The sequence below is a fragment of the Pyxicephalus adspersus genome, chromosome 2, assembly GCF_032062135.1.
Source record: "Pyxicephalus adspersus chromosome 2, UCB_Pads_2.0, whole genome shotgun sequence".
In the NCBI taxonomy this organism is placed as follows: Eukaryota; Metazoa; Chordata; class Amphibia; order Anura; family Pyxicephalidae; genus Pyxicephalus; species Pyxicephalus adspersus.
The window spans coordinates 3931472-3958306 of record NC_092859.1 but is presented as its reverse complement, the minus strand read 5'-3'; the positions used below and the strand labels follow the sequence as shown (position 1 = coordinate 3958306).

Genomic DNA, 26835 nt, shown 5'->3' with positions numbered 1-26835 from the left:
AATGTAGAATAAGCTAATAAAAAACAAGTATAGAAGCTGAGGCTACATCAAAGTCAGAAGAAAAAGTGGTATAATTAATCTAACAGTCCTAAATGTAATTTCCAGGGGCTTTCCTATTTAATAAATAATATTCTTGCAAAGGATAATTTGAATGACCAGTTTCTTCCAGAAGAAGGGGTTCAACGAATGCTGAGCAATCGATTTATGAACAGATTGAATTTATTGGTCTACGTATACATATCAGTAAATTCAACTGAAAAGGCTCTGTCTTGTTCTAATCAGGTGGATTTAAAAAAAATTATAGTGTGACCCAATTGTGGCACGAATTGAAGTTCAGACGATTCATGGATTTGGGTTATGAGATCCAAGAACATCTCACACTACCCAAAACTGGTTTTCATTTGTCATTGATTGGATGTTTAAAGAGGTGTGAATAGATTGTTATGTTAAGACATCTTTCCTGGACCTAAATAACAATGGAGCAGCAATATCAAAATAAATAAAGCAAAAGTCTACATATGTTTGTGGAATAAAATTATTTTCATTTACAGTATTTTACTACAATTTTATATGCTTTGAGTACTGCAACATGCAAGGGGTTCAGGCTTTTTTTATATAAATATAGAACTCTCATGTGTTGTGCTGAATAGACTTTAAATGTGGACTCTTAATGTGGATTTTTAAAAGCCTATTAGTGTGTCCCACCTAAAAAAAAAAAATGGGTAAATATTGACTTATTCCACCCTATCCACAATAGATGTTATCACATAGGGATTATTCTGTAAACGGGTTACGTAACAAAAAAAAAATGTTTTTGTTTTTTTTTTTTTTAGGTGCAGCACCCTTTATTAAACTTAAAAAAAAAACTTTAAAAAAAGGGTGCAGCACCGCCCCTTTAAGTCTTAAAACCAAGGCTTTATGGGAGCACAGTGCCTCCTGGAATACGTTGCAAAGAGACTGTTGGTTCACTTTGAATCCCCAATCTTGTGCCAGCTTTTACAAAGCTGTATTTAGGGCCCACTCTACACACACGATGCTCACACTAATGAATGTAAGAGGCCAAATATGTACCTAAATCTGTGGTCACATCACATTTCAGTTCCTAAACCTTCAATGCCATTGGATTTGTAACAATTCTTTCTATTTGCTTCCCAACAGCTGGGTGTTTCCAGGCCACAGAACAATGCAAAAAGAGGATGGTGTATCAGTGCGGGCAACAATAAGACTGGGTGGCAATGGGCCGTATTTTAGCCCACTGGTGGGCAGGTATGTGCAAGATCTTGGTTTTAATAACTTCTTTCCAAGATGTGCATAAAGCATGATTTAAAGAGTAGACCCCCAATCAGGCACCCAACCAGCCTCTCCCCTGAGAAAAATGGGAAATATCTTGTATAGTCAATTAAATATAAGGTAAATTCATTCATAAAAATTGAATTAAATATTAAACTAATAAAGCAGAAAAATTGGTACTAAATAATAAAGTAACCCTACCTTTCCTGTTACCTATGCTGACATCCACCGTCTTCAAGCACTACACTAGATGAGAAGCCTTCTGAATCCATCGCACTTCGGGTATTGTTGAATCTGGTTGAGCGCTGTGGTTCAAACTGTTGGCCCTTTTGTCACTACCGTATCCTAAAAAAGCATATATAACACTCCCGGAATTGTCATGAAGATTTTAGACCATATATCTCATCAGGACATTAATAAAATGGATCACCAGAGGTATAAATATGAACCAGGGGATTATTTTCATAACCTTTGTTATAGTTAGAGCCAAAACAATACAAAAAAATTTTAAAAGAAAAATGTGGTAAATGACAACTCCAGCCAAAGCCAACCATCCCCACAGTTAATAACTGGTAAACAGTACTCTGCACGTCTAGCACTGGGATGGCCATGGCTTTCATTTACAGATACATCCAGTTATTTGTATGTCCCCTTCTTTCCTTGGCTAGTCATTGGCCATTTAAGTTACTCCAGAACTGGGCTCAGAGAGAAGGGACATCAATAAATGAGGATTAGGGCTTTCACTATGGTAGACATAATCAGAGTTGTACTGTTCACCAGGAATAAACTATATCTTTATTTTTCATTTTACAAGGTCGCAGGAGGATATTTTTTTTGTTGTTTTAGTAATTTTACAAAACTTTATGACAGCTAGATTTGTCTTTTTAAGGAATTTTGCAGTAATTGACTAAAGATCAAGTATTTTAGTCAAATGTAAAATAGATAAGACAACATTGAAATAATTATTTTGTTGTTTAAGATATATATAGGTCACAATATCAATTGGCACATTTGAGACTCTTAATTAAACATCCCTTTAGACAAGAATTCTACTTATAAATAACACTTGTGGTGTCATATACCTTTACACAGCAATATGAAGATACAAACAAATCAGACACGCTGCCAATTAGACCTGCAGGAAGGATGCAAATGATTACTAAAGTAAGTCTCATTATTGGTTTCCTATTGAATATTGTGTCACTTAATGACATGGAGCAAAAGCATGTAATGTAAGCTTAGCAGACAAATTTGCTAATAATATCAACATTTCCTATTGGACCTAATATATGTACTCAAATATAAAAGTAAAAAGTATACATTTTTACCCAAAAATACAGGAAAATGATTTGCCTTGAGTTTAAACTTAGGGCACAAGGAGCAGTCATCATTGCTAACATTCAAATCAGTCATGTTTATACACGACACCAATAAGTCTTTCAGGTTACATTTGGAACCTGTTTATATTCGAGTATATATTGTAGGTCTGCTAGAATTGGTCTAATACTTTATTTATATGAGCATCTTAATAGTGTGTCTACATGAACATTATAATGCAAGAACATTTTTGTTGACAATCCTTTTATATATTATGTCAGAAAATGATGTAATCGAACGGGTATTTGATATCAAATATGAGTAAAGATCATATATAAAAGTAATTACATAACACTACTGCACATTCCAGCAGTGGAAGAACTTGTACAACCATAAATAAATCTCTTCTCTTTTTCTATCTAGACAAAACTTGACAGCAATCTTACTGTGATCACGAATGTCATATTATTGGGATTCCAGGGCCCCCCTCCTTTCCGAATTTTCTGTTTTACTTTCTTTCTTTTCATATATTGTGTGACAATGTGTGGGAACCTCCTGATAATTTTATTGGTGTCCTCCAACAAGAACCTTCACACTCCCATGTACTTCTTCCTCACCCAACTTTCCATATCAGACATTCTGCTGAGTTCAGATATCGTACCCAACTTACTCCATCTTCTACTCCATAGCCCCATTGCCATCTCCTTCTCTAGCTGCATAACACAATTATATTTCTTTATATTCGCGGAGGTTTATGAGTGTTTTCTCCTCACTGTCATGTCCTATGATCGATATATTGCTATTTGTAATCCTTTATTGTACAACATCATAATGAAACATGAAACCTGCATAAAACTAGTTCTTCTTTCCGGGTTGATGAGCATTGTACCGTCATTGGTTGAAATACTAACAGTGTACAATTTATGGTTTTGTGGACCGAACATCATTGACCATTTTTTCTGTGATATGGAACCTCTTCTGGACCTTTCTTGTTCAGGCAGCTCTATTGTTCACATAGAAATGATTGTTACTTCTATTCCAATTGCTATATTTCCAATCATCCTTATTATGACATCTTACTTTTATATTATTTATCACATTTTAAAAATTCCATCAACTACTAGCAGGCAAAAAGCCTTTCCTACTTGTATTTCCCACCTGACCGTGGTGTCTATTTTTTATGGAACGATGTTCTTTACTTACATACTTCCTACTAGAGGAAAATCAGCTACCCTGAGTAAAGTTTTAGCAGTGGTGTATACTGTACTAACTCCATTAATAAATCCAATTATATATAGTTTAAGAAATAAAGACATCAAGATTGCCCTAGTAAAATTTGCTCACAATATTCATTCAAGTTTTGTTCTCTTCAGATAAAAAATGTACACTTGTCCCTCCACTGTATGTTTGGTGGGCAGCCATGATAGTCACACCTTCTGCCCTTCAAACATGTGTGACGTATTCATCTCCACTGCACAATAGGATGAGATGATGGAATTTTACAATCCAATGGATTGATGGAACTAATTGGACAAAGGAACGTTTTTTGTATATATATATAGTATGATGTTATTTCAGTTTAGAGCAGGCTGGGGATACACACCTTGACTAACACCCGCATGCATACAGATTGCAAATTAGATACACATACATTTCTACAATGCAGACCAGGGACATACAGAGCAGGCTAGTAATAGACACCTCCTACCACATCACTCCCCCCCAGCTAATGAAGAATATAATGCCCAGTTTTCTGTCTCTGTGTGGGGCATGGATTTGTTTATAAACAAAGCCATATGATTGTCATGTTTACACAAAAAAGTAAGATCATACTGCCCATGATGGTGGCTGCATTTTAGAGAGCTCCGTGATTCCCCTGAACGCTACCACACGGAGAAATACTCACCTCCACCATGCTTCTACTGTGTCTCCTGCAGTCGAGGGGTGTCCAGAGCCATCAGCATTGACGCAGCACGTCCCTAACCCACCCGGAGTCGGTGCTCACTACTTGCATTTCTGAGTAGCGGCAATCTTGACCGCGTGGCCGGAGCACCACACCTTGAACTAGATTTATTAAAGCTCACCAAGGCTTGAGAGAATACGCTTTTATTAGTGTAGCTGGGTGATCTAGCAAACCTGGAATGTATTTCTTCAAAGGTATTGGCTATTTGTTAGCAAATGTTTAGAATCCTAGACCAGATCCATTCCAGATTTGGTGGATCACCCAGTTTCACTGATAAAAGTGTATTCTCTACAGCCTTAATAAATCAGGCCAATTGCCTCTCCTGCTCCTCTGCAGCACTCGTGGGACTCTTCACTCCGTCCAGCAGCCTCCACAGGGACAGGAAAGCCTTCTGAGAGCGGGTAGGTGAAAGAATTTTTTACAGATCCACCTCTGCCTGGGACACAGTGTAGATCCATCCTTCCACAGTGTTGCTGTAAGCAAATCTTCCACACAGTCTCCCACTAGTCTTTTAGGTGCTCTGTAGGGACATCCTGAAATCCTCACTTCTGAGACACTTTTCACCTGAAACCCACCAGATTCTATAACACTACCAAGACCCTTCTGGGAACATCAGTGAAGGTTGCAGCTCCAACCCTGTCCTTCCTCTTACATATCCAAGCTTAAAGCTCTCGATACTGCCGCTATCTTACCTGCTAGCGGTTCCTGCTAGTACTTCTCGTCATTTTCCTTACCAGCATACCAACTAAAATGCCACCCTGCATGGCAGCACCCTCAGGATATGTACAAATATCACATACTACACCGGTGAGAATGGGAAAACAGAAAACGCCCCGCACAACTCCACGGTCGCCAGACCATAATGGTACATCTACTTCCTCCATTACTCAGGGCTTCATCCTCCCCGCCTGAGACTCCATGTTTGGAGTTCTCCACTCAACCTTCTCAACAATCCTGCTGTGCCATCACTCAAGAAGTCTCCAACATTCCTGTACCCTACTTTGAGAAAAAATTCTCCTCTGTCGAATCAGCCTTCCAGCTAATTGCCTCTAACACTACCAGAATCACCGAGCTTGAGCAACGCATCAGTGACATGGAGGACCAAGCCATCAATCGTCAGACCACTATCACATCCCAACAGCTCCTCCTTGCTTCTCTGTCTGACAAATATGAGGACCTGAAGAACAAACATTGTCGAGACCACCTTTTCCTGATCGGCATTCTTGAATCTTACAAACCTTTTGACCTGGCCAGTGGATATTCCTCTGCAAATAGATCCACTTCCTTCATGTGCCATTGAATGTGTCCACCACCGGTGACCAGCACGCTCCAAACCCCAGACCTTGTGCAGTTGTTGCAAGATTCATCCACCCTGCAGACAAGAACTTATCCTCTCAGCTTTCCGCCACTTGGGATCCCTCATGATTCAGGAACATTAAATTCTGATTTTCAAGGATTATTCAACAGCTATCGCACAGCAACAATGTACCTTTTTTCCAACCTGCAAACTTCTGGTAGAGCTCAACATCCACTTTGCTCCCCTCTACCCAGAATAGCTCCGAGTCGCCAATAATGGGGGCCTTTGTTTTTCGATAACCCCCCTCTGAGCCTACCTCACCCCCAGGAGATAATCGCACCGGACCAGGCTACCTGAACATTGCTACCGTGGGTGCAACTTGAAACATATCCCAACGGCTTGGCTAGAGCTTCCATCACCAACCTTTTTTGTACAACATGAGCAGCTATGCAATTGTTTTGATAATACTGTTTTGCACTTCCGGTCTTTACACATGCAATTTAAATGCAAATAACTATTTTATTCACTTGATTTACCAAAGTTACAAGCCTTCCCTGTCTATAGGAAAGTAAATTGTTCTACGTCCTTACTCAAGAGTATGAAAAATATATAAAAAATTATGGATTTTACTAAACAACTCCTGTTAGGCTTGTAACCTCATTGTTGTACTTTATCCTCAGGAACTATCTTGATTATTTAATTGGCATATTGATTTATAATGTATCACATTACCCTTCTCTTTGTATGACTAATGATTATGTAACTGTTATGCACATGTTGATTTGCCTTTTTGCTCTTATCTTGCATAAATTGTTGTTATATGACAATTTTAATCTGCTTTTTGTCCACCCTTTTTTAACAAAGAATTGTTTTAGCCTACTCCATGTTGTTCGATTTTGGAGTGGTCCCCCATCCCCACTGAGGGTCTTGGCAGCCTGGGACAGCCGAGTCTGTTTTTATTTGACACACATCTGCTGCCCCCCCTAATATTGCCCTTAGGTAGATGGCGTTGACCATACCGCCTAATACTCGCAACCCTCCCACCTGTCACTTTTTCTACTTTCATAAGTGTGACTTGGAATGTGGGAGGCCTCAATAACCCCATCAAGAAGGGTAAAGTTACTTCACATTTGTGCACTTACCGCCCCGACCTGGTGTTTCTTCAAGAAACCCATTTCAAGGCGGTAGATACACTGCAAATGCCTGGGTCCTGGGTGGGGTAAGTGATTACTTCCTTCTACTCCTTCTAAAAAAACATGGAGTGGCGATCTTGATCCATAAATCCCTAGCTTTCCAAATTCTTGACTCACACATAGACCCTGCTTCTCAATTTAGTTTATTGAGTCCAAACATCCAGGGTGCAACATACTCATTCTTAATGTTTACGCCCCCACTGGGCCTAATGCCCATTTTTTTTACCATGAAACTTCTGGAAGGGAGCTATCCAAATCGTATTATTGCAGGGGATTTTAATAGCACCTCCCCTATTAGACCCCTGGCAGGTAAGGAATGCCACTGCTAGGGAATACTCATGCCGGTCAAGAGCATATAAAACCTTCTTCCATATTGATTACTTCCTTACTCAGGATTCCTTGCTCCCCAATATCCAATCCTATTTTCCTTTTGTATCATGCCCCACTGTCATTACATCTCCAACTATTTTATAATCCACCGCGCTGGCAATACTTTTCATATCTATTTTCTTCCTCCTCTTTTAATGCCAATCTGATTTCATCCTGGAACAATTTTCTGGACAACAACATTCAGCATTGGGATACCCTTGTACTAATATGGGAACCTGACAAGGCAGGGGGCATATTACCACATATCTGGTATGGCATATTACCACATATCAAAGGCATTAAAAGGGAGGAAACTAAACTCTGCACACAGCTGTATAACAATGTGCCAGCGGCATAGCGCGCACACTTAGAAGTTCTTATCAAAGAATCATGGCAAAGATGTAATGGTTATTTTTCTGGACTTTGAAATGGTTTTAGAATAAATGGGGCCCAATGCAAATTTGAAGTCAGATCCCCAAATGCACAGCATTTTAGATGCCTGTACCCCTGCCATCTGTCAATTAGGGCCCTAATTAGGGGTGAATTTACACCCTTCCTACCTAAAACTAGCCCTGAGTTTACATCCCCGCCGTCCTTATCAGCAGCATTCACTCTTCTTTGGTTTCTCTTATCTATTGTACAGCTCATGTTGTTTATTAAAAGAATATCACCGCACCAATAAAACTAATTCTGACCAACAGTAATAAAATTGTTCCAGGTAACTAGGCTTATCTAAAGTAAATTAATTCCCAAACCAAATTTAACTCTCTGTTAGGAGATTCTTATCTGGCCGTATTCCCACACAGTGCAGCACTACAGTATGAATATGTCATCTGCCCTCTGCTAAATAGTTTGCAGCATCCCTAGCTTGCCTTTAGCTGTGCAGTATCCGGCTGCTAAGCACTGGTGCTCGTCTTACACTCTCTTCAGCCTTTTTCTTATTTTACATCTCAGCATTTCTGATCTCCTGCAGCCTGTTCATGGATGCTTGCTGTCAGTAGGGAACAGACACCTCTTGGAAGGTCTTAGTTGACCATGCCTGCATAATATATGCCAAAATACCCCTTTTAGTATTTTTTATATGAAATGTGTGAGACCTGGTGACAATTGAGAGACAAGGAAACTTTGTAGGTTGTCACTGTATTAGGAATTGGTAATTATTTTGTTAAAAGACAATTTCAAAATGAATAAAGAAGAAGTTTTAGACAATGTAGATCGAATTGATTTATAATAAATACATTCAGAATATGGAAGGATTAGTTCTGATAGATAATTAGTGAGTTTCTATACTTTTCAGATTTGTGCTTTGCATTATACAAGAAATTAGCTTTAACCGAAACATCAAATTTAAATAAGAAACATTGTTTTTCCCATCCTCTACCCACCAAGTTGATGAAGAATATACTGTCCAGTTTTCTGTGTGTCATCAATTTGTTTATAAACAGAGCCATATCATTGTCATGTTCACACAAAAAAGTAAGGTTAGTTTTGGATTAGTCTATCTATAAAAATTCTTCTTTGTAGGCTCATTGCCATGAATAAAATCCAAACCAGGCTCTGAGGAGTGTTTATCACAAAGCAGCAAATGCCACAGAGTTGGATGGAAAGCAACTCTTGAATCTACAAAATTGGAAATTCTCCAATGTGTATGCAGCACTATAAATATCCAGGAGCAGTTTAGGAAGCGGTAGTAGTAATTTTTTCCATTTGCATCAGGAGTAGCAAGATGTTTCTTTATGTTTGGGCCTAGCAGGTGGCAAAGTAAACAAGACAGTTGATATAACTGCACTAAAAGCATAAGCTCCCCTTTCCAAAAATTGCAAAAAAAATGATGACAGTGCACATTGCTGTGCCTTGTAGCCCACTGCTTAAGACTGTTCATGGTCTATTTCCACCACACTTTTCCTACACGCACCAACCATCTTGTCCCACAACCTTTTCATTAACCACAGTACAGAAAGGGAAGCAGTGGGAAGAGGCTACCTTTTATACCAGGCGGCAAAAAACATTTTCTGTCATGTCAAATTGGTCCTGTGATGGACATATAGTTGCCAAAAGTCTTTTTAGTAACTTAACCAGCAAAATATGGTTTAGAACATTAAATTTGTTTCAAATCCTAAAGTCATCCAGATGTTGTCAGTAACTTTATGTACAGTCTTAACAGTTAAAGTTTCATAAGTTCTAACTTATTGGTACGGTTTAGCATTGTTCCAGCTTCAGGCGTAGAGTTCCTTGAACGTGCATTTGTAGGTATTGATAGAATTCTGTGGGCATTGAGTGGACAGGTTTTGGTAGAATATTGTCATAATAGTGATGGAGAATTGGAACTCCATCCAAGCTGTGGGAGAAGGGCCAGAAGCCGTAGAGGGTCACCTTTTCACAAATTTCGATTGCTGCACTGACCAACATAAGGCCTGAAGATAGTCGGGAAGATTTGATTCCCATATCTTTCCAGTAAGTTGTCAGGTTTCTGAGGTAGTCTGGGTTGAAGAAGACAACTTTGCTGTTCAAGTCAAAGTCCTCGATGGTATACAATGTTCGAAGGGAGACATCTGTGTTTGGCAAATAAGAGAACGCTGGTAGAATGATTAAAGTAGAGCCATAATTCTTTATCCAAGTGATGAATGGTTTCCTCTTCTCTCTAAGACTGTTGAACCTAATGGAGGAGAAATAATCATGTGCATGTAAAGTGAGACTACATGTTTACATCACCCTTTAGCTGATTACTACAGGTCATGCAATGGATATCTTCAGGGAACACTGAAACCATATTTCAGAGCTCAGTGACTGAGATATTCAAGTAAAATGTTCACTGATATACATTGTGCAATTTTCACAGAAAAAAATCAAGTACGAGAGGTTAATGGAAACCAAAATCGATAACACTGAGTGCTGTATTTAAAATTATATTAAAAATCAAAGTAAAAAATTGAAATTACAGAATGATCAAACTCGCTTGTAATGTGGCTGGCCCCCATGTGTCTGTATGCAGTCTGGGCATGGTTTTAATTATTCCCCCAAGGACATCTGCTCCCATACTTGGATTAGTGATTCAGTGAACTCCTAGAACATAGGTGATGCCATTTTTTGGTCTTGTCAGAGTTGAATGCACTGATACATATCCCAAAGGGTCCCTTTTGAATTCAGGTCTAGAGAATTTTAGAGGGCAGTCAACAGAATCAATGTCTTTCTCATCCAAGAACTCCATACACCCTCTGGCCACTTGAGGCCAGGAATTGTCTTACATTAGGAAAAACTCAAGCCCCATTCTAACAGAATAAGGTCTGAAAATGGGTGTGAGGATTTCATCCTGGTACCTAAAAGCAGTCAGGGCCATAAGATAACACATAGAGGTCTGTGTGACCTTCCAAGGATATCCAATGGCACTAGTCCCCCACCCTTCCCATCACTGACCCTTTGCCATACTGGTAATGCCCTATGATATTCAAGGCATCGTCTTCAATATCATCTGTTGCATGTGCTCACTGTGAACCTGCCCTTATTATTTAAAACAATGGGGCACCAATGGTAAACCTACCAAATCTGGTGTTCTTAGGAAATTACAATCAAGCTTCCTGGTGCCAGGCTGTGAGAACAGGTCCTACTACAGGTGCCCATATACCACCATCATGGAGTCTGTTTCTGGCAGTTTAGTCAAAAAACTAAACATTAAAACTCCCTGGAGGTCTTTTTGTAGGGATTTGACATGCTCTTCCTGTTCCTCCCCACACAAAGATGCAGATAACAGTCCCGCTGTTGGGTTGTTACCCTTCTATACCTTGTCTAGCTCTGTGTTAAAGCCCATCTCCTGGTATCTCATCTACACGCTTGAGTTTGTGATGAGACACACAGCAACATTTTTGTGATGGCATGATGGATGTGCCATACTTTAGGATGCCCATGCAAATTAGGCAGGCTATAGATATGACTTCACATTACTAAACAGTATCAGTACTAACATAGGCACTAGAAAAAAGCAAGACTGATAAAAACCCTGCAAGAAAGAATATGCTTCCTAACTGAACAGATAGATATCCCAGAAGTTTAATTGACTGATGGTGATGATTAAATGTTTCCTGCATTGTATAACATGTAAGGTAAACTTGAGGTCTGCTTATTCACAGTTTAATAAAAAAAATCAAAGTGCCCCCAAACAGTGAAGAAGTTGGTAGCCAGTAGTCAGAATCAGTACCCTGCATCACTATGTTTTGGAATTTGTGCATTCTCCTTGTTTGTACACTGGCACGACAACATAGTTCTATAGAGTTTATCTTTTACAGGAAAGGTCAGCCCTTTAGGTGTTTCTAAGACCATTGCACCTTAGGCACAGGTCCAAGACCATATAGCTCTTGCCCTGTGTCTAGTCAGACTTAAAAAAACAAGTTACTCTTGCATTTAGAACAGATTTTTTTACCCCTGTTGGAGCAAATTAAACCATGCTTTATGAGGGGGTTTTTATTTTTTGCCTTCCTCTGGATAAACTGAGCAAATATGGTTTTACATGGTATATGCTTGTTTCTGGTATATTTATTTCCCTAGTAGTTGAACTTGATGTCTTTTTTTCAACCAACATGACTAACTATGTAACTGATTGTCAGACTGGCTGTTGTGCGTAGGCAGTGCCAGGAAGCGATAAACCTAGCCCAATATTGGATGAGAGAACGTTCTGCGAAAAAAACAAAAAACATAAATCCAATTGCCTAGAAATATTTATATTTCATGTTAGGAAACACATTGCTTACCTATCAATTAAGATGCTTGGGTTCGCAGTGACAACATCAGTCTTTGTCCCCACGTCATCGGTCCAGTTTAACGGAGGTAAATTTAACCTGGAATTAAATAAAGGGAAAGTGCAACACTTTTTTGTATTTGTTATTGCATTTTGTTAACATACAGCCACAATAAAAGTAGATATAACTTAATGTAGGTCATTATTATGTCACTAAATGAACTGAATCCAGGGCATGAACAAACAGACGAACCTGATCATCAGGCTGGGACAGAATGTCCAGCAATCCACTTAAACACTTTTGATTTGATTGGGGATTGGAGTAATGGTAGGAAGATACCAAAGGCTTGAGGCTGAACAGTACATTATGCATAGAAACCCATTGTTTAAAGATTAACATTGAAGAAATACAATATTCTATGATAAAAGAGAAAAGTTATGACCAAATGTAGGAGGTACCTGGGCTACTGTTAAATTGTTCAAGTACATATTTTCAAAGGTAAATTACAAAGCCCTCCCTTGCATCTATTGCTCACCCTCCTTGTTGTTCAGAACAATATCTAAAAGTCATTTTTACCCACTTAAAGCCATAGTCACATCACACTCCAACCCGACATCTATGTCTCCCTTTTATTTTTGTTTTCAGAGCTGGGTCTTTCTTTTCTGACTGTAGTGAATAAACTTCCTATGGGCATCATCACAAGAGGACCTTCGGGGGAATGGCTGGCGTGAGCATTCTTTAGTGTTTGATCATGAGCATCTATAAACGGTGCATTAAAAACACATGGGTGGTGGATTTAGGTTTATACATTGCTTTTAAAGGTAAGAAAAAGAAAATCCATGAGGGATAGGTTATAAGGGAACGATGGCTGGGAGATGAACTTTAGGTACCTCAACTCTTACCTAAACACAAAGTCAGCCCGGTCAATTTCAGCGCCACAAAAGCTGTTGTTCAAAATTCCGCCATTGCCCACCACTGCACAGTTTCTGATTGGGTTCTGGAAGGGGGACTTCTACAATAAGACAAAGGTTAGACTCACAATTCAACTTCATAAGAGCTGCAATAATAACTTGAATACCCCATCATACTGATGGCAAGAATAAATGTTAACCGAGGATCTTTATTCCTAATTTGTTAGATAAACCAAACAAAACAATATAATAGTCAATGACTGGAAGTCATACATTTGCAAATGAACTAAAGTATAACATTTAAAGGTACTATAATAATTCACTTGGATCAAAAACCTATTGTATACAGAAACATTAATATACTATTGGGTGAACGTTTGGTGCTAACTAACCCTTGCATGCTATAGAAATGTGTTTTCCCACCTGTATCAAAAAATTAATAACTTGGGGCATGTTCCCATAGATCCCTCTGACACCATCTTACCAGAACCATATCTTTTTCCACAGCTAAACAAATGTGATAAAAAAATATTTATTTTACTGGTGGTCACAGAGAGACATTAAGAGGATAAATCCCTCCAGCAGTGATACAATACAAAATCCATTGCAACCGTTTCTTTCTTTAGGTGTAAGCCAACCCCATTGCTATCCCAGATGTTAGCCCTGCAGGTCGTGCCAGCGCCGCTGCTCCTAATTGCAGGCATGGGCGCCGGGTCCTATCTTTCAGGTAGAGTAACCCCAGTACCTGTGTCCATGCTAGAGTTTCCTTCCTGCTTCCTGAGATTTGCACTGGTGTTTGAGCTGGCGTGGGTGTCTCTCTCTTCATCCATGAGGCAACACACACACGCCCTCCGTTCCTACAGCATATGGCTAGAACTCTGCAATCTCATGGTCTTAGCTTTCCTAACGCCAAATGCAAAGGTGCTTTTCCTGTCTGCCTTTCTGTGTACAGGATCCTGTTTACCGGACCCTTGGACTTTGCCTGTTTGCTGCCTGACTTTGACCTCGGATCTTGTTCACGGACTTTTAATTACTACCCCTCCTATACCTTCTTGGTCACGCAAGCCCCTCGGTGCTTGCACCGAGTACCCCGACTCCTACGGTCAGCTGCCATTGACCCCGGGATTTCTCTGGAGTGGCACCTGGCAGCTACCCTGCGGCCTCAGCCTATCCTCACCATCAGAGGCTCTAGTGAAGACCTGGTAGCAGCTTAGTTACGCCCCTCTGGAGCATACCTAGTCAGTGGCACAGTGGGTCCACACCCGCATGCATTACACCAGAGTTCCCAAAACTAGTTTTATAGGAAGGCACTCACTTTTGGGAATAAACTGTGAAGGCTCTGGGTGACGCTTTTTTGTCCTTTCATCCCATCATAGTTAATGGTATGTCCGATTGGAGTGTTCTCCTGCGTCACAATCATTGAGAAGGAGGCATTGCAACAGTTCCCAAACTTCTCCCTGAGCAATGAACAGGAACGGTTATTAATCATCATCTCCACCCTTCAACTTTGCTCTTTGCTCTGTGTATTAGAAATGATTGTCATGTTTTAAAATAAATATACAGTTGTAATTATTCAAGTATAACAAATTTGAATTTGAAATCTCAAATGCACAGCATTTTAGCTCCCTGCAACCCCTGCCATTTTGTCAATTTATGCCCTGGAGAAAGTAGGGGGTACTAGAAAATTACTCCAACACCTGCCCTGTGTGGTTGTACAACTGTTTACAATCTCTAACAGTGTGTATGAAAGTGTGTTAGGACCAAAAAAAACTCTTGACATGCTGCATATAGAATACGACAGAGCTAGGATAACACTAGATAACATCAGATCACATACCTGACTGATACCAAAGATAAGGGACCCCCTTGCACCCCAAGGTTGAAATAGTGATAAGGAGTGGTGGACCCCGGGTGGCATACATGCCAGCAGTCGTGGAGAAATGATGTAATCCATATGTGGACTGGACAGTGAGAACGGGTGAAGCTCAATAGACTTTCAGGGTCAGCATCAGGCAAGTGGAAACAAGCTGTGGTCAGTAGACAAGCTGGGTCAGCAATGGGTGAGAAGAAGTATGCTGAGTCAGCAACAAGTAAGCAGTAAACTAGATGTGGTCATGAGCAGAGACGAACGAATCGAAGCTGCCGAAGTGGAATTCGATCCGAATTTCAGAAAAAATTTGGTTCGCAACGAATCCAAATTTCCTCGCGATTCGTTGAAACGAATCGCAATTTTTTCTAAAATGGCGGCTACACATGTGAGAACATGGGGCAAGGAACTCTCGAAAAGCAGGATGACCCATAATGCTATGCATGCAGCCAGCTAGCCCTGTAATGTCATAATCCTTTAGATAGCCTCAGCCATCTTGGATTAGGACATTTTACAGCATTCTGAGTGCAGGGAGAGACGTGAGCAGGCGCTAGGAGAAACCTGATTGTGTTAAAAAATTTTAAAAAATGATTTATAAGTGCAGGGAAAGAATAGGGAGGAATCATTTCACAGCATCTTAGTGCAGGGGGGGGGGAGACGTCAGAAGGCGCTAGGGACAGTGCTAGAAAAGCAATTTACAGGTGCGGGGCAAGATTATTTGGGGATCCAAATATCCATTATACAGCTCTGTCATTCCATCAATTTATGTATCCAGAAAAATATACATGCACATGTATATTTGACGTCATATATATGTATGTATAGTGACATATTTCAGTACAAAAATACAAATATATTCTCAGTTCACTTCTGCAGTTATAGACAAGCGTTTAATGACGTATTTGAGTACAAAAATAAAAATATATACGCAGTTCACTGTTGCAGTTATTGGTGCTAAAAGCATTTAGTGGCCTAGTTCTGTACAAAAATAAAAATATATTCGTCACTTTTAGGTGTGTTTTAATTTGCTTTAAATTTATTTAGTTCAAGTAAAAGTATGTCAGACAGAGAAGTGGCAGGCCATGCACAGAGGAGTGGCAGAGGGCTAAATGTTTCTGGCGCAGGCAGAGGTCGCAGCAGAGTAAGAGGGCGTGTCAGCAGGAGTCGCAGAGAGAGGCCTGAGCTCCTGGTGTCATCTAGCGGTCGTATCTTGACCAGCAACCCAGCTATTCTTCATTGGGTAACTCAGTCATCCACTTCATCCCAAGTGACATCAAACACCCCCAGCCAACAGCCGTTGGGTTCATCAGACACAACCCTTAGTTGGCATGGCCTGGGAGCAGGCCCTGTGCCCTCACCTGTCCTCAACTTGCCTCTTTCCTTTGCTGTTCCCTCAGCCACAGAAGTATTGTATGCTGTGGGCTCAGCTCCACTATATATCGAGGACAAGCTAGTAGAAGACAGTCAGCAAAGATCTGGAAGAGACATCCGCCGCTTTCTCCACTAGGCAGCCAAGTAGTGATGAGGAGAGTGGCGTGGGAGGTGGTGTTGCGAACGGTCAGGCTCCTGACCCAGAGACCGTTGAGGAGGACATCAGTGACGTGCATACACTACTCAATGATGATGAAGCCGATCGCACTTGGGAGACGGGTGAAGAAGGGGCTTCATCTTCATCAGAAGAAGAGGGTGGCAACTTGCCAGTGAGGCAGTGGCTGAGCCAGCAAGGTGGTAGCATTGCTGGTAGTCAGCAGGGTGGCAGCAGTGGGAGGTCGGGAGCCAAATGTGCCCAGGGTAGACTATCTGCTTCGCAGCAGCCTACCTGCCTGGGAAGTAGTGGTGCAGGGGTGCACAGGGGCAGCGGCGGTAGCAGTCAGTGGGGAGTGTTGGGGAGAAAATCACCTACTCGGCGGTGTGGCAGTTTTTTGTTAAGCGGACGGAGGAAGTTAACATGGCCATATGTAAAATTTGTGGGCAGAAGGTGAACCGTGGCCAGGGTGCCAATGTTGGCACCACGGCCCTGCGTCAACATATGCAGCGTCACCATAAAGTGGGCTAGGGGAACCGTGGCTCCAATATGGTGGTCCAGCCTGCTACAGCAACCTCTGCATCACCCAGTGGCATGTACCGGCTTTCAGGCAGTCAAGACTCCACCACCTCAGCCGAAGGGAGCTGTATGTCATTTCCATCTTCTGCTGGTCCAGATGCTCCTCCTACTCCTCGTCAGTCATTCCTTTAGCAATCGATCACCAAAGCGATTGCCAAGAGACAACAGTATGTGTGCACTCATCCAACTGAGCAGAAGCTGAATGTGCTGAATGAACCCAGCTCATGTTCCCTATTAGTGGGTGAACAATCCAACGTTTGGTGAATTCTGCTTCATAATGATAGTAAGAGCGGACATCGAAGGATCAAAAAGCGATGTCGCTATGAACGCTTGGCCGCCACAAGTCAGTTATCTGTCATTGTGCCACTATGTAGCCTCCTGATGTTGCTGCCACCTCCAGACTCTGCCATTGTGCCACTCTGTGGCCAGTTATCCCTGAGGTAAATTTTCTGACACCTCCTGCTTCTAACTTAAAAAATAGGAAGGATTAAGAGGCCCTACTTTGACGGCTGTAATAAGACTGAAAATCAAGATCAAGCGAGCTTTTGCCCTTCTGCTGCACGGGAGGTTTCTGTCCTCCCTGAGCTTGCCTTAGGACACCTGCATTACCGTTCAACAGGTGTACCACCCCAGTCAAACTCCCCACCTGTCACTGTCCTCAAAGCGGGACGCACCCGGCGTGCGTTGGGCGCTTGGAACCAGAAACAAGAGCCCCTCAGAGTCAAGTGCCCATCTGATGCCACACATCAGATGCCAAGTGCTCCTTCTTTCACCCACCTTCGTCAGCTGGTACTGGTGTTGCCACCCACCGCCCCACTCTGTCACAGGGTCACTTTGTGGTCTCCTGATGCTGCTGCTACCATCTCCACACTATGTCGCCTTGCCACTCTGTGGTATCCTCCTGATGCTTCTGCCACCTCCAGACTCTGGCATTGTGCCACTCTGTGGTCTCTCCCTGATGCTGCTGCTGACGACAACTCCAGACTCTGTCATTGTGCCACTCTGTGACCTCCTGATGCTGCCGCCACCTCCACATTCTGTCATTGTGCCACTCTGTGGCCTACTCATGCTGCTGCCACCTCCACAAACTGTTGATGCTGTCACCAAATCCAGACTCTGTCATTGTGCCACTCTATGGCCTCCTCCTGATGCTGCTGTTGTTGCCACCTCCAGACTTTGTCATTGTGCCATTCTGTGACCTCCTGATGCTGCCGCCACCTCCGGACTCTGTCATTGTGCCACTCTGTGGACTTTTTTTTTTTGGCATTAGCAATACTGATGGATTATTGAGCAAATGCTGACCAGGTGAAGGCAGATGCTCCACAGACAGGATCAGTTTTTTGTGGGTTATTGTTCTGATGGATCAGAGGAAGGGCAAAATAATCAGTGACCTCAAAACACAAACTTAGTGCTGACACCCTCTCCGCTCTGTCGGGGGGCTCTACTTGTATAAGCGGTTAATAGAACAGGTTCTGTAGTCATCTTTGTGGAATCAGCTGACAAGGGTGTAAAAGGAGTGCACTTCTTCTTGACGCTAACATGGAGCTGATCAATGAATGGCTGTAATAATTGATTAGCACAGCCCACTATTTTGTTTAATTAAAATTCCGATTGCTGAATTTACACTGGCCATTGTTGTTTACGATTTCAGCGAGCGAGAGTGGCCCAATTCTCTGCGAGATTGAGTTTTTAAAAACTCACTTGCTCATCCCTAATTCCTGCACTCTTTATGATTTATATATGTGACCCCAAACACTCCTAACTATTAGTGGTGTTTGGGTTTAGCTCAATATCCAAAGCAACCCAAATGAATATGAACATCCCAGATATCCAGTAGATGGATTTGGCACAGAGCCCTCTGTTATAACTAACAGTATAGTGCAGCTCAGTGAATTTAGCAAGCACACTATTACAGCTGGCATAGTCCTCTGGCCAGATTCAAAAGGATAGGACTTTATTTAGGACTTTATTTTTTTTAAATAGCGTGGACCCTCCCACCCACTATAATAACACTATATTGTGCGTCAGTAGGCTTGGTATGTTTCTGAAGCTTCCTCCCATACCCAGAAAAAAGTTTTCTAGAATCTGATTTCTCCAAAAAGTTTGTCCATCGTTAAGGCAAAGGGCCTCTTTCCCACAAGCTTACTCCTGTGTTGTGGGGCTCTGCAAGAGGGAGGGTATTTGGATATTTTTTTCTTTATTAAGGGGACCCCTAGAGGGAAAAGGGCTGCATACTATTTGCCTCCTTCTTTTTGGGAAAACCAGATTCAGTGGACCTTATGAATTCCTGACCTTACGGACAGGCGAGCTTTAGAGGATCTTTTTTCGCCCTTTTTCCAATGTGCCCTTTTTTTCAGGAAGATTCCAAACCGGAGGGGTCTGGTTTTACCTTGGATAGTACATCCTGTTTTTCATATTAAATAAGAGAAAAGTTTTAAGGGTCAGTTAATCTGGCCAACAGAATATGACAATGTCATTGTAATATCGGTATTATGTCTGCAGAATTTGTTTCTGTTATGAACTTCAATGGGATTTGAGTTCCGCCACTAATCACCCTGATCACAAAGTTCACCAACACTATTCCTGACCCCTGCACTTTGTACATTTATCTCATACTTTTTTTTTCACTTTTACACTATTTAGTAGGGTTTTTTTTTTTGCCAGCCATTTATCCTTTTTACCAGGGGTATTCACAGGGGTGAATGTAGGTAAAGAATCTTTAGTGAATGATTATTCAGCTAGAAAATCAATAATAGAACACGTTTTCAAATTATGAATTTCCAAAAAATGTTTGTATGACCCAGCATATACGTCGTCTGTGTACACTCATAGTAGAATATATATATATATTTATTAGACTTACTTTAGCAGGCTACGTTCTATATAATCCTCTTTCCAAGGACACCCCTGAAGTGCTTTTACCACCTCAAAAAAGACTTTCCTTTGAAATCTTCAGCAAAAGAAGAAAAAATGAATGTCATCACAGAAGATTTATTGGTTAGTGGTAGATGAAGATCAATACTGAGATTAAAGATGATTGATTAATCACAAATAAAACCAATGAGCTATGGGATAGGATTTCAATGATAATGAACGTACTCATAAACTTATTATTAAACTCACCTGAGAGTCACAATCTGCTCATTGCTCAAGGAATCTCTAACAACCTCTGGAGGAACCCTAGGGCCCCAAGGAACCCTGGTCAGGAAACACTGATCTAGATAGTACTTCATAGAAGATAACATGACCTTCCTAATTGATGACTTTAAAACTGACATACTGGTCATGTGACTACTATAAAGTTTAGTTATCTAACTACAAATTCATCAAACAACTGTTTTATACTCTATGTATATTGCTTCATCCAAGAAGCAATAAAAAACATATAAATGGTGTTTTTCCTCCAGGTAAGTTTTTTTTTCATTGCAGAATAAATATTGCATGTCCCTTCTGCAAATAAAGAATCTACCTGCTTACATTGTTTTTCAGTTTTTATGTTTAGTTCAACCTTTATTAAACATAAAAGAAATCTAAACTTTCCATTTAAAGCCAGTTTTTAAACAGTACTTACGCAAGTCATATAAATCCTCTGCACATTTTAACACGGACCATACACAATAAAAAACCCGAGGACAAACTATACAGTGTGGTCACTGGGCTCTTAGCTTTGGCAATAAACAGCCTGATGGCTAAAATTTTATGATGGGGGGGTCATAAACTGTCCAAACAATCATTTTTAAGATATCTCTCTTTAAATATCATACACCCAATCATTCAGCAGGTGAGCCTATAAGGTGATTTCTGGGGAAAATGTTTAGCTCAGTCATTCTTACCTGCTTATTTTCATAATGATATCTATGGATTTATTGCTGTTAAACATAGACTAGCATCTTATCAACCTAATGATAAAAGTAAGCTTGAATCCAAGAACAACCACATCAGGGTGTATCAGGCACCCACTTTGGGGCAATTTTGTAATCAGTTGCTTGCTGGTTATGAGGTTTGGGTGATTTTATTGAGGGCAGAGAGAGAGGGGGGAGAGGGAAGGGGAGAAGATAGGGGAGAGAGGGTCATGGGAAAGAAGAGAGAGGAAGGGAAGAGTGCTGAAAGAGAGGGTCATAGGCGAGAGGAGAAAGAAAGGGCATGCAGATAAGGAAAAAGAGGGCAGGTAGAGAGGGGGAGGGGAGAGAGGGAGGGAAAGCAGATATGGAGGAAGAGGGAAGATTTGGAGAAAGAATAAAAAAACTGTAGGAGAGGGAGAAATGGAGAGGGGGTGGTGGGATAGGGGAAAGAAGAGCAGTTGGAGAGGAAAAGGGCATGGATGGGGAGAGACGAGAGTGATAAAGTGAGCAAAGGGAGAAAGGGTGAAGAAAGAGAGGGAGGGAGAGATGGATTGATGTTTCTTTTTTCTGTCCTGTATTTGGACAATGATTGATCAGTTATAGTATGTGCTCATTATTTCCTGCTAACAATAATCACACAGCATTGTACATGAAGAGAAATTCCCAACCATGTTCTCAGCTCCATATCCCCTCGTTGTTTCCTCTTTATACCCCACTTCATGTTTACTTACATTTTCATTACAGAATTCAATATTAGAGACTTTAGATGGGAACATTCAGCTGGAGGCATTGTAGACTTTGTTGTCAATGACCTTTAATAAGAAATGTTAAAGATATGTGATGAAAATATTCCGTTCCTTTCCTAGTTTTCCATGGTGCTTCTCCTGAACTCTTCCCAGATCCTCTCTTCCCTCTCTCCTTATCTCCCTTTTTCTATAATCTCTTTTGTTCTCTCTATTCTGATCATCTCTCACCTCTCTTCCACCCTTTCCTCATTCTTCTCTCTTTCTTTTCTCAACTCACACTTTATTTTATTTCCTTCCCAAACCTCTGCTCTGTTTGACTCTATCCCCTTCTTCTTCAGTTTAACTTCTCCACCCTCCCAGCCCTCCTCTCCTTTTTCCTTCACCCTTTTCTTCTGTATTCTCTTCTATCTGTCTTTTCTCTGATCTCATTTACCCTCTCCCGTTCTCTTTGTTCTCCACTCCCCTACCTTCCACCTGTGCCCCCCCCATCCTTTCTCTTTTCTATATTTCTTACCTCTTTCTCATCAACCCTTTCTCTCTCTTCTCTTCCTATTCCTCTTTTTCTCAACCACTCTTCTCACGTTCTCTACTTTATCTCTCTGTTCATCTACCTTCTCTCTCTTCTTGTGTGCCCCTCACCCTCTTCTCCTATCTTTTCTTACATCTCTTTTATCTATCATCTCATTTATCTTTTCCTGGTAACTCCTCTACCCTCTTCTTTATATCTTTATATCTTCTGTCCTCTCCCTTCTGATACCTAATTTTTTCCTTTTGCATTAAAACTTGCCAGCAATGGCAGAATTTATACCCCAAAGCACAATTCCTAAAAAATAAGAAGTTTGGGCTGAGCTTTAGTTCAAGAATTAAGATACTGCAGAGTGTACAACAGTATAAAAATCGTCTTCCGCAGGACAATTTTAATCAGTGACAATACACCTAACAGTTTTATATATACCAGTCATTAATATGGTACAAGAAATAAAAAAGTTTAAACTAAAATAATGGTCCTAGCAATGTAAAATATTAAATATTAGAAATTGAAGTATCCACAGGCCAGTTGCCCAAATCTGGAGGACAATTTGGGTGCCTTTGATAAATGATTATATATATATATATATATATATATATAAATATATGGGAGTTATATATAGGACTAGGTTTATTTATATATATATTATAACAGTAAATAAGGATTGTAAATCTATATATTCTAGGGGAGACATTTGTTATATTCTTTTTTATTATTATTTAAAAGAATAGTTGGTTTTAATATATACGGTATAATTAATTGAGTACTTTAATGGCCCCATTCTACTAAAAATGTCTATATTTATAATTCACGGGCAATCATTTCTGTGTCCTCCTTTTATAATGAGGAGGCCAGTGTTTACAAAAAAACAGTTTTATTGACCCTGCTGGCTATAGTTAGACCATGCAGTAAATGAGGGTTTTAAAATTATCTCCTGCACACAAATATACCAGGAAACTCAAAACCACAGGATAGGCTTTGAACCCACGTAATAATGAACCTAAATCTTATCCCTACTTTCACATTCCCAGCAATATTTGACCACAGAGACTTACCGATGGTGTGCAGGCTGCAGGCGGTGGAATAAGAAGTAACATGGCAGCACAGTGCTCAGGAGGATGAGGATGACCTTCCAACTTCTTACCATTATGATGTATGTGATATATAATATGGCACATTGGCAGGAGAGTGGCTTGTGATATCTATGGAGTGAGTTCACTGCATGGTTTGATAGCGGACCTGGAGCCAGGGAGGCGTGTCTCCTCTCTAGGTGATAATGCAATACTCTCTGTAAACATTGTAAAATGTTTCAGTTTCATCATTAACTCCATATTCCAGCATGGAGTAGAATGCAACCTTTATTGCCTTTCCTGTTATATAGAAAATATCAAATAATATTTAACTTTAATACATAAATCTCTCACTGACCGGACTACTCCATTAACCCGCCCAAAAAAATTAAACTGTTTTGTCCCAAGTGTCTCGTAAAAACATAAGTGAGGGGATTTATGACAGCAAAAAAGATATTGATTTATTGTTGGATAGATACATTTGATATAAAATAAAGTCTTTAAATAAGAAACAATAATCAAGTATTAAACGTGCAGCTAAACAAAGTTCTATTGTTTCTGTAATGTATAAAATATATACGGTTGATTGGAAAAATCCAGGAATGTAGTTAGGTCAATGTGGTATGTCTTGTTGTCCAACGCGTTTCACTATTTAGCTGCTTCAGTGGAAGTTATTCTAGACATAAAGTACAGAATGTTCACTATATGTCCAAGACTAGTGGTTATTGTGATCTTAGTGGGCGAGGAGCATCTTAATCTCATACAGAATCTCAGGCCAGGATATAAACTGATGTACCCCACAAATTTTCAGTCCCTGGGTCAGCTCTTCTTCCTTCTTCCTCTATCTGACAAGGCACACGCTGTCATTTTATATAAAGCTTAGTGATCCAGTACTGCTACTTCCCAGATAAAGAATCACATTCATGTCTGATCAATGGATAATTTTGTTTTAAAAAAGTTGTAAAATTTTTGGAATTTTTCCACATGCACCCAGTTTAAAATCATGCCCAGGATGCATGGAGTTTGTACTTCCTTTGGCTGCATGGGGAGGGCTGAATTGCTGATTTATACCACCCAGGCTGAGGTCATGGGCAGCATGGCCATCAAAGGGCCCTCTGAGACCTTCCAAATGCACTGTTTTCGTTGGTACCAAGTGCTCGAACTCTTGATCAGCGGGGAGCTGCTGTACCCTCCAGAACTTTACAGATGGAAGATCTGTGACACAGACTGGTTGGATGGTAACAAATGATCATTGGTAAGTTACTTATTATTCCCTTTCTCTTTCTCCCCCTCAATCTCTTTTTTTCTCCCACTTTATGTCTCTCTTTCTTTTTTTCTTCTCTCTCTGCCTCTCTTTTCCCCCTCCCTCTCTTTCTTTCTCTTTCTCTCTTGCTTTTGCTCCCTATTCCCCCTCTCTCTTTAACTTTCTCTCTTTTGCTTCTCTATTCCTCCCTGTCTCTCTCTCTTTCCTTCTTCCTCCTCTTTCTCTTTCCCTCTCCTTTTCTCCCTCTTCCCTCCCTCCTTCCATCCCTCTTTTTTATCTCTCTCCATCTCTCATTCTCTGGTATACCTTTCCCTCCCTCTTCCCCTCCATCTCTCTCTCTCTTTTTTCCTGTCTCTATCTTTACCTCTCTCTTCTCTCTATTTACCTTGCTTTCTTCTTTCCCTCCCTGTCTCTCTTTCCTTCTCTCCCCCCTCTTACTCTTTTTTCCTCTCTTTCTCTTTCTCTCTCCCTCCCTCCTTCCCTCTCACTTTTTTATCTTGCTCTTCCTCACTTTCGCTCATATCCCTCTGTCTCTCCCCCTTCCATCTCTCTTTCTCTCTCTCTCCTCCCTTGTTTCTATCTCTTTTCCTTTCTCTCTTCCTCCTATTTTTTCCTTCTCTATCCTTCTCTCTCTATCTCTCTTTTCCTCCTATCCTCCCTGTTTCTCTCTCTCTTTCCCTGTTTCTCCCCTTTTCTTCTTTCTCCTTATTTCTTTCTCTTTCTCTCTTTCTTTTTTTATTTTGCTCCCTTTTCCCCTTTCTCTCTCTTTACATCTTTTTATTACCTTCGTCTTTTTATTACCTTACCTTACGCCTTCTTTTACCCTCTTTCGTCTCTTGTCTCTCTCTCTTTCCTTCCTTCCCCTTTCTGGCTCTCTATCTCTTCCCATCCTCAGACTGGCCTTGGAAACCATTTATCCCTCGCACCTCCCGGCTTGATCCCTCATACTTAGGGAACCATCTGAGGTCTGTCTGGGGTACTTAACCACTCACTGTCGTCCCATTCATTTTCTATGGGGCTGCTTCATAGAGAAACTACATGTACGTCACCCCCAAGGGGGTGATTCCCTGGCATGAGGAAGTGGCTAGCACACCACAAGCTCACCGCCAGTCATTTAAGGCCATTAGGAGGCAGTACAAGATAGCCAGCCTAGGGGAGGAAAAAGTACAAATCTGGCCCTGTGCATGGGGCTTTGGACTATATTAATGACAAAAGACTGTAGTACAGAGGGACAATTGGTGGGGTGGAACTTTAAGTACAGAGCTATTCTCTTACAGTGGATATAAACATAGTACACACCCCTATAAAAATGCCAGGTTTTTGTGATGTAAAAAATGAGACCACAATAAATAATTTCAAATCTTTCCCTACCTTTAATGTGACCTATAACTTCTACAATTCAACTGCAAAACAAACAAATCTATTGGTGGAAAAAAAAGTACAATAAACTGGATGCATAAGTGTGCACACCCCTAAACCAATACTTTGCTGAAGCCCCTTTTGATGTAATTCCAGCATTCAGTCTGTTTGGGTCGGGGTGTATCAGCATGGCACATCCTGACTTGGCGATATTTGCCCACTCTTTCTTGCAAAAGGACTCCGAATCTTTCCGATTTGTGAAGTAATCTGTAAGGTGCACAGCCTTCTTCAGATCCCCCACAGATTTTCTATTGGATTTGGGTCTGGGCTCTAGCTGGGCCATTCCAAAGCTTTATTTTTCTTCTGGTAAAGCTATTCATTTGTTGTTTTGGATGTGTGCTTTGGTTGGCATTGTTGTGTTAAAAAGTGAAATTCATCTTCATCTTTCATTTTCGCCTGAAGGTTTTGGGCCAAAAGTGATTGGAATTTGGAACTGTTTATATTTCCCTTCACCTCAACTAAAGCCCCAGTTCCAGCTGAAAAAAAGCAACCCCAAGACATGATACTGCCACCACCCTGCTTCACCGTGGTGTTCCTTTGGTGATGCGGAAGGGTTGTACAAGGTAAAGTTCACAATAAAGGTGGGAAAAGTTTTTGTATCATTTTTTACATAAAAATTTGGCAATAAAACAGGCCGTTTGCACACTTTTTTTTATATCCACTGTAAATACTTGATTTAGTGTGATAGTCTGAAGGAATTACAATGTGTAAAGGAGATGGGGAGTCCACTATGGGTTGGGCCGCCACTTTATAGATAATAAAACTCAAGGATGACACAAAATCTGCTGTGTCAATATCCTGGGAGAAATGTTCTGTTATTCTTTTATCCAGGAGGAACATTTCTTCACCAAGAATAACAGTTTGTAGAAATCCACTTATATTTGGCTTTTCCTGGTTCTACCCATTTCCTTGCTCGGTACATAC

At 40.7% G+C, this 26835-nt stretch overlaps 2 protein-coding genes across 4 annotated transcripts; one reads left to right on the top strand and one right to left on the bottom strand.

Moving 5' to 3' along the window:
• The first annotated feature begins 2436 nt into the window (after positions 1-2436).
• LOC140322152 (olfactory receptor 5G9-like) lies at positions 2437-5870 on the top strand. Its single transcript, XM_072398765.1, has 4 exons — positions 2437-2454; positions 3031-3936; positions 4907-4971; positions 5462-5870. Exons 1-4 carry the CDS (start codon positions 2437-2439, stop codon positions 5868-5870), a joined length of 1398 nt encoding a protein of 465 aa, XP_072254866.1.
• A 2770-nt stretch (positions 5871-8640) lies between these two features.
• LOC140322709 (alpha-2,8-sialyltransferase 8F-like) lies at positions 8641-23360 on the bottom strand. 3 transcript variants are annotated; one of them, XM_072399280.1, is made up of 7 exons: positions 23214-23360; positions 21615-21695; positions 19905-19991; positions 14386-14527; positions 13062-13171; positions 12172-12258; positions 8641-10085 (listed from the first exon to the last, which is right to left on the bottom strand). In XM_072399280.1, the coding sequence occupies exons 1-7, from the start codon at positions 23303-23305 to the stop codon at positions 9629-9631; spliced, it is 1056 nt and encodes a 351-aa protein (XP_072255381.1). In that variant the 5' UTR covers positions 23306-23360; the 3' UTR covers positions 8641-9628. The 3 variants fall into 3 exon arrangements, with proteins under 3 accessions (XP_072255381.1, XP_072255382.1, XP_072255383.1); XM_072399281.1 differs by lacking the exon at positions 21615-21695 and having other exon boundaries at positions 23214-23359; XM_072399282.1 differs by lacking the exons at positions 19905-19991; positions 21615-21695 and having other exon boundaries at positions 23214-23328.
• Positions 23361-26835: the final 3475 nt, after the last annotated feature.